This window comes from Suricata suricatta, chromosome 8 (genome assembly GCF_006229205.1).
Source record: "Suricata suricatta isolate VVHF042 chromosome 8, meerkat_22Aug2017_6uvM2_HiC, whole genome shotgun sequence".
NCBI lineage: Eukaryota > Metazoa > Chordata > Mammalia > Carnivora > Herpestidae > Suricata > Suricata suricatta.
In genome coordinates this window covers 15,194,837-15,202,821 of record NC_043707.1, presented here as the reverse complement: position 1 = coordinate 15,202,821, position 7,985 = coordinate 15,194,837, and the positions used below count along the sequence as shown (strand labels likewise).

The window sequence follows — 7,985 nt, the reverse complement described above, 5'->3', positions numbered from 1 at the left end:
ATATTTTACAAGTTAAAATGTTCCCATAGTGAAAATTTAATGTTAAGAAGTTTGGCCAAGTTTCCCTGTATTTTATATTTCTTATTCTGATAATCAACTCTCTGATTTCAATAAGTTCCTTATACTTTGTGTTCTTTATATCTATCTCTGGGTTTCTGCAACAGGAGTGCTAGAGTCAAGTCTATTGCATACGCACATTTCAATAGGAGCAAAAAAATAAGTAGGATGGTTTGGAAGAAACATTGATTTCTAAGAAACGCTAGCCTATAAAGGCAACATAAGTATAAAATGTGTCTGGCTTTGCTAATGGTCTCAACCTTACTACTTAGGTCAATAATTAGCACATGGGTACTTAATAAATATTACCAGAATGAATCAATGACTATGAATGGTAACTGAAACAGCTCTTTACAAACCTGGGCTACATTCAGCTGGAGGCCAGCATGTAAGTTCACAGACCCGCTCTACTCAGGCCGATTCCCCAGTAAGCCCTGGCTTTGGATAGTGAGCAGTAAGAAATGCCCATCAAGGGCGCCTGGGTGGCTTAGTCGGTTGAGCTGCCGATTTGGGCTGAGGTCTTGATGGCTCCCTTTGTGGGTTGAACCCTGACAGCGCAGAACCTTCTTCGGTTTCTTTGTTTCCCTCTCCTTCTCTGTCCTCCGCCCCCTCAAAAAAAAAAAAAAAAAAAGTACCTGTCCACTCTCGCTAAGGGCGGGCCTCACACCGCCTCTCCACAGCTGGCCACTGGCCGGCTTTAGGACCCGGCGCCCCACGAACTGAAACTTAGAGGCGGGACTAGGAGAGGCCGTCGCGCACACATGACGTAGGCAGCTGGCGCCAGCAGAGGTGAGGAAGCTAGGAGTAGTGGACAAACTTTTCTGGCCAGCCTTGCTTCTTACGCACCATGGCGGCTCCCGTCCAGCAGCCTCCTCAGTCTAGCGGTGGAAAGCGCAAAGGGAAAGCTCAGTATGTGCAGGCCAAGCGGGCGCGGCGCTGCGACGGCGGTGGCCCACGGCAGCTGGAACCCGGGCTACAGGGCATTCTCATCACCTGCAACATGAACGAGCGCAAGTGCGTGGAGGAGGCCTACAGTCTGCTCAACGAATACGGCGACGACATGTATGGGCCGGAGAAGGTACGCGCCCCAGAAAGGGCAAGCGGGCCTCCGAGGAATGAAGGGAAGGCTGGAAGGATGGCTGTCTCCTACGCGTGCGCGAGTTTTGTGGCCTGTTCTGTGTGCCTGCCTTCTCGCAGTGTCCGAGTGCAGACTGCTGCCGGGTCGCGTGCTTGAAAAGCTCGCCCGTTTGTGTATTTTTCTTGTTAATCACAGTGGTTCCTGTTTATGGATTGTTTCTGAGATCCACGTGTTTCTGAAGCCCTCAAAGAAACGTTTACTTCTTACGGTGGACTTGTGAAATAATATTCACGAGGACACTGAAGCTCAATTAGGTTAAGTAAACGGCCCAAGTTCACAAGGGAAGCTTCATTCGTCTTCATCGTTTTTACCGTATCTTGCCACCATCTGTACACGATGGTTGTAATAATTGTCCGCTAATTATTTCTCAAATGCACGTGTAAATACGTTTTAAAAAGCAAAAACTTTGGTACCAATACCACCTAAGATATAATTGTCTCAGCACAGTTTGGAACTCATTGTATTTTTTGGCTTAGGATTTGGACTAATACGGAAACACCTCCATGAATTAAAAGGGGGAGGATAGGTAATACAGAGGGAATTTGGATTCAAGCACTGTTATTTCATAGATCTAGGGCGTGGGCATGGACATATTATTTAATTCTGCTGAGCAAGGTAAAGAATAATGCTAGTATACTTAATAATGTTGGCTGAGAAGTTGCATATGTACATAAGTACATCCTGATAAATAATAAAGATTACATAAATGTGTATAATTATTACTAGTTCCTGACTGGCAAACTCCATTGGTAGGGCAGAGAAGCAGGCAACAAGTGAGTGTGCTGTCTATACTGGTATCTTGAACAAATTCTCAAACTATTTTTGTTCCCTCTTTCTTAGTAGAATAGAAGTAAGGGTTTTTAATGCCATAATTGGTCAGTCTAATTCACCAAAAGGAGACTGTCTCATTAGGTACAAAGATATTTAGTGGTGGGATTTAAGGTTTACCTTGAAGTAATTAATTTCGTGAGCCCATTTCCCTGTGTCCCAGACTGTCAAGATGTTTTTCAAAGCATTTTCAAATTATAGGTACCCCAGTCTGAGGCAACTTCCTTTTTCCCTCTGCATTTTGTAGGGAGTGATGTGTCAATTTCTTAATTAAAAGCTTTATTGTCAGTATTGATCCATCTGCCACTGGAGGTTTCATATAAATAGTTATAGTTTTTAACATGAGCTGTTTTGGCATTTCTGCTCATTAATTTTATGCAAATAGTTTACAGACAAAGATAAGCAGCCCTCTGGAAGTGAGGGAGAAGATGATGATGTGGAGGCTGCCTTGAAGAAAGAAGTTGGTGACATTAAAGCATCTACAGAGATGAAGCTAAGAAGATTTCAATCAGTGGAGAGTGGAGCAAATAATGTAGTCTTCATCAGGACACTTGGGATAGGTGTGTCTAATAAGCCTTAAGGTTATTGAGCCTATAATACCTAGACATCTCCTTGTCTTCGTGGATACTGCCTGAAAAACGGCTTCCTGGTTATGGCTCAGTTGCTCTTCACACTGTGTTAGCACTAAGTATATGGGAAGGTAGAATGGGGTGGTGAACATAACATTGGCTTAAGAGTGGAAACCTGGCTTTGCTACTTTTTTTGTATGTAACTTTAGGTAAAACAAGAATACATGTTCTATCTAAAAGGAGCAGCTGGCAATTTGGAATGGCTCTGGCCATCTGGAATGTAGTCCTAATAGGGCCCGATCTGATGTTTGAAAAGAAGTTGGAAATCTGGAGAAGTTTGTACATTTTTTAATGTAGTTAACTAATTTAAAAGTATTGAAAATACTGAGTAGCCCCAAATAGACTTGTATGTAGTCAGGATGTGGCCTAAGGACCATATGATGATCTTGTGTAATTCATGGTCTTGGGGCTCTTCTATATTCTGAGATCTGGATTTTTGTACAATTTAATCAATGGATGAGTTAAATGGTTTTGTTTTTAGTTTATTTATATTTGGAGAGAGTGAGTGGGGGAGGAGTAGAGAGAGATGAGAGAGAGAATCCCAAGCAGGCCCCACATTTGGAGTAGAGCCTGACACAGGGCTCAATCCCACAACCATGAGATCATGACCTGAGTCGAAATCAAGAGTTAGATGCTTAACCTACTGAGCCACCACGCACCCCTGAATTAAATCTTTTAAAGTAACTTGCAGATTTTGTTTTGCTTGTTATTGTAAAAAAAAAAAAAAAAAAAAAAGACGTGTACTATGTAATAACAATACGTTGATAGTTGCTATTGTTGAAGGAAAGCAGTATGGTCTTGTTTGGACAAGTCAGATGTCACATAAATGTTAACTCCAGTGTCTTCATGAACCGTTTTAGTGAAAGCAGTGGTAATGCTGGCGTTAACATATTAAATATAGTAGTAATCATAGGTAGTGAAGAAAGTTGGAAAAACTGTTTTATTTCTTAATGTTCATTGTGATAATTTCTTCTGTACTGTTGATGTAGGTCACTGCCAATGAAAATTCATTTTGGAGAATTTGAAGAGGTTTTAAAATGTCTGAGAGCTTATATTCTTGTTCTTTTCTTGCTGATTTTTTTTCTTTTTCTTTCAGAACCTGAGAAATTGGTACATCATATTCTCCAGGATATGTATGAAACCAAGAAGAAAAAGACTCGGGTTATTCTACGAATGTTACCCATTTCAGGCACATGCAAGGCTTTCTTAGAAGACATGAAAAAATATGCAGAAACATTTTTGGAACCCTGGTTTAAAGCTCCAAACAAAGGGACATTTCAGATTGTATATAAATCTCGAAATAACAGCCACATGAATAGGGAAGAAGTTATCAAAGAATTGGCAGGTATGTTTCTCTTAGTGAATTTACGTTAGTATGTAATAATAGTAAATTCTTGTTCTTGTTTTTAGGAATTTTTTTTTAAAAGATTTAAGGCTTATAATTTTGCATGTAAAACAAGTATATACAGTCTCCTTAACATAAGGGCACATGATTGGCTCAGCTGGTAGAGCATGTGACTCTTTATATCAGGGTTGTGAGCTTGAGCCTCATGTTGGGTACAGAGATTACTTAAAAAAAAAAAAGAAGCCCTTAAAATAATATCAGACCTAACAGACTTGGATATGAGATTTTCTGGTAGTTAAATATTAAATCAAGATTGAATTTTCTTTGGGGAAAAAAATTACTCTGATTAAATTCTCAGGATTTCATTTGTATTTATTTATTTATTGAAAGAGTTCACAGAGTTTGATTGAGGTCCATGTAGAAGAGTAGAGCAGTCTGTATATTGCTTTAACAAGTCCCAAATGCAAAGATGAAAGATTGTATTTGTATTTATCAAGTTTCATGGTACCCTTCTCCTTCTAATTGTTTCCTCTGCTTTTTGTTACAGGAATAGTAGGCAGCCTCAATTCGGAAAATAAAGTGGATCTTACCAATCCGCAGTACACGGTGGTAGTAGAAATCATTAAAGCTGTCTGTTGCCTGAGTGTTGTGAAAGATTACATGTTGTTCAGAAAGTATAATCTCCAGGAGGTGGTGAAGAGTGCTAAGGACCCATCACAGCTTAACCCAAAGCAGCCAGCCCAAGCAGGAAATGGGAAAGAAGCTAAATTGGAATCTGGTGACAAATCAGATCGAAATGACCCAGCAGAAGGAAAAAATAACCAGCAAGTGGTGCCAGAAAATAATGAGGAGCTGGGGCAGACAAAACCAAGAGCTGAGACACAAGTGGTGAGTGAGGGAGGAGCTGAACCTGAACTGGAAAGTCAAGTCACAGGAGGATCTGAGTCAAATGAAAATGACCTCTCATAGGGGGAAAAAAAATCATTTGATGTTGCAGGTGGGTTTCTTTGATGGCATTTGGTGAGATATTGCTTGGATCCCATATAAAATTATGTCTGAAAATACAGTTTTTGAACTTTGTATGCTGCATAATGCTGTACTCAGAATAGTGAACAGTGATTGAGTGGCCCCATTAACAGTTATGTTGGAGATCTTTTCAGCACCATGGGCCAGTGTGCAGTTAGGCTTACAGGAATTTGGTTGAGTGAGGAGAGACGGTGGATGATTGGTGAGCACTTGCATGGAGGGGAGGGTGATGGGAGGATAATGTTGGCCCCTCTTTCATGATTACTTTCCCCAGCCTTCCCTTCTGCACTGCCATCTGACTCACTGGAGCAGATTCTGTAAATGAGACACTCCTAGGGAAATTTTCATTCTGAGGAAGGAATTTGTACATGTTGCAACTCAGCTGTCCCCTGCCACTTTGTTATAAACATTGCAAAAACATGGGTCTTCTAGGTTAGAAGTGAATTGTTTGTTGTGAAGTTTTTGGGTTTTTTTCTTTTCTTTTCTTTTCTTTTTTTTTTTTTTTTTTTGGGTGATTCTTACTTGGAGTTACTTTGTAACTCTTAACTTAGTTATGTCAGATTTTATATTCTGTCAGCCTTTGTTAACAAACAAATCTGATATGCCAGTGCTGCAGTTTTTGAAGTCATGGTGTAAGATAAAAGAGGACCATTCTAGGCATAGAAATACAGACATTTCTGTTGAGGTTAGTGATGAAGAATTAGTCTTCTGTGATACTTCAGTATGCCAGTGCAACAAGGGACACACATTGTTTACAGTGAAAGCTCCTTTTCAGTGATCTTACAATGATTTGCAATCCAAGCTGTTCTCTTGCATTGTACATTGTCTGTGGAATGCAGCTACAAACCTAGCATTTGCTCCAGCAATTGTTACTATAAATCATAGCCATTTGATAAATAAAGATGTTGATTATTTTAAATGGCAATCTGGAATATCAAAATAGTAAACTTTTGTTTAAAAAAATCACATTTAGTGCACCTAATTGGCTCAGTTGGTAGGGCATGTGACCCTTGATCTCGGGGTTGTAGGTTTGAGCTCCATGTTTGGTGTAGAGATTACTTAAAAATAAGATGTTTAAAAAAATCATATTCAGTAAAACGTTTAGGAAGCAAGATTTTAGTAGCAGCACTATATTAGAAAAGAAAAATTGACACACTTGGTAAAAAATCTAATAATACCAATATAACATTAAAATGGGAAGGCAAGAAGCAGTATAAGAAATTGAAAAGCCTTCACTTACAGTTTAATAAATTGATTGATGTCCCCTGATGTTAAAGAGGTTTGTGTAATTAACTGAAAAGCAGTAGCTTCTCTGTCTGAGGTGATGAGTCAACAGATTTTACAAATATTTGTCCTACTGTAGCCTTGGTCAGGTTGGTGAATGATGACAAAATTCAAGAAAGCTTGTTCTGCTACCAGAGCCTCTCAAAGGCAATATAAATTTAATGGCTCTTTGTATCTGAAGACTGAAATTCTGTTGACTCTACTCCTGGTGCTCATTCATGGTTGGCTCCATGACCAGTTTTGCCTCATTCTGGCAAAAGAAAATGCTGATGTTGATGTTACAGCACACTGCTTTCTTCCCAGAGAGGTGCTGATATAAAACAATTGGAGTTGAAATGAAGAAAGTTCTGGATAATGCTGCAGAAATGGTTAACTTTATTAAAGACCCATTTATGTAAGAATATTTAAAAATAAGTAACTCAGATCTGAACAACGAGCACATAAATCTATGTACAGAAGTCCAGTGCCTTGTCAGAAGCGTTCTTAACAGGATATTTGAGTTGAAAGGTGAATTGCCAGAGTACTGACAAGAAAACACTAGGCCAGATTTTGCGGAGTGCTTTGGCGATGAAGGATAGCTAAGACACTAGTCTATTTAGCAGACATTTTTTATCACATGAACAAACAAAACAAGTTTCTGCAAAGTCCTGGAGAAAATGTATTTTCTTAAAAGTGATAAGATTCTGAAATCGCTAGGAACTGACTCGTTGGAACAGTCACATCGCCAAAGGAACTCTTGAAATGTTCCCGTAGCCACTTGGGCATGAGAGTGAAGAAAAGATAGCAACAAGTCTGAGGCCTGAACTAAAACTCTCTGGGAAGAACTGCAAAACCATATTAAATAGCCTTTCCCCTCCTCTTCTCAGCATCTGTATATGACTGGGTGAGAAATCCCTTCTCTGAATCTCAGCCTGAGATTTTGTCCAGGAGAAGAGAAAGAACTCTCTGAATCATAGTCTGATAGTTCAGACTATGAACTATGAAATAAGAGTATCCTTAACTTAGTGCTCACACTCACAGGCCATGAAACTTAGTTTGAAAGTTTTTTCAAGGTCTTCTCCAGGGTAAAACTACTGAAAAAAGCTGAAAGAGACTCACCAAAGAGGGCTGCATATAAGTCCATGTTGAAAATATTAAGAGGCTGTGAAATCCACTTTTAGATGGGTTTATTTAAGTTTTTAAAAAGTTCTTAAGTATTATAAATGTTGAGTCTTCCTGCACCAATGTCTATGTCTGTTTAATGGCCAGGGAATGTGGGAACGTATTTTTATCCTCCTAAACTAGTGGTCCTGCTTGGTAAACCAGACTAGAAGGATTAGGGAGGGGAAAGACTATAGACTGGACCTTGGTAATGCAGATGAGGCTGCAGCTTCCTTGTAGATCTTCAGGTATTTAGAGTGTTAACTCTTAATAGGTTGAGGTCATTTCCAAAAGATGATCAGAACATTGTAACTATCATTTGCATGAACACGGAGGATAGGATTTTGGTGCCTTCATCAGACTTGCTCCAAGACAAAGACACTTTTATTTTGATAGTGCAAAACTCTGGGAAAAAATTGGTCATATGCTTACAGAACATCCAAGTGTGTGGAACTGGGTTCCTTTACCTTGTGAAAGCTGCTACTCTATAGAAGGATTTTGATTTAGTAGTTTGTTTTTAATCCTTTTGTATTTATTT

At 39.3% G+C, this 7,985-nt stretch overlaps 1 protein-coding gene across 5 annotated transcripts in view; it reads left to right on the top strand.

The window, feature by feature from the left end:
- Positions 1 to 737: 737 nt before the first annotated feature.
- THUMPD1 (THUMP domain containing 1) overlaps positions 738 to 7,985 on the top strand; it is a 121,209-nt gene continuing 113,961 nt past the window's right edge. For 4 of the 5 annotated variants that reach the window (XR_003911448.1, XR_003911449.1, XR_003911450.1 and 1 more), the window contains exons 1-4: positions 738 to 1,135; positions 2,409 to 2,583; positions 3,749 to 3,997; positions 4,545 to 4,994. Coding sequence is in view for 2 of the 5 variants with exons in the window: in XM_029945696.1 (XP_029801556.1) it covers positions 905 to 1,135; positions 2,409 to 2,583; positions 3,749 to 3,997; positions 4,545 to 4,966 (1,077 nt within the window). In the remaining 3 variants the exon portion in view is untranslated. Of the gene's footprint in view, positions 1,136 to 2,408; positions 2,584 to 3,748; positions 3,998 to 4,544; positions 5,530 to 7,985 lie in introns of those variants that run through there. The other variant, XM_029945695.1, reaches the window with a different exon arrangement.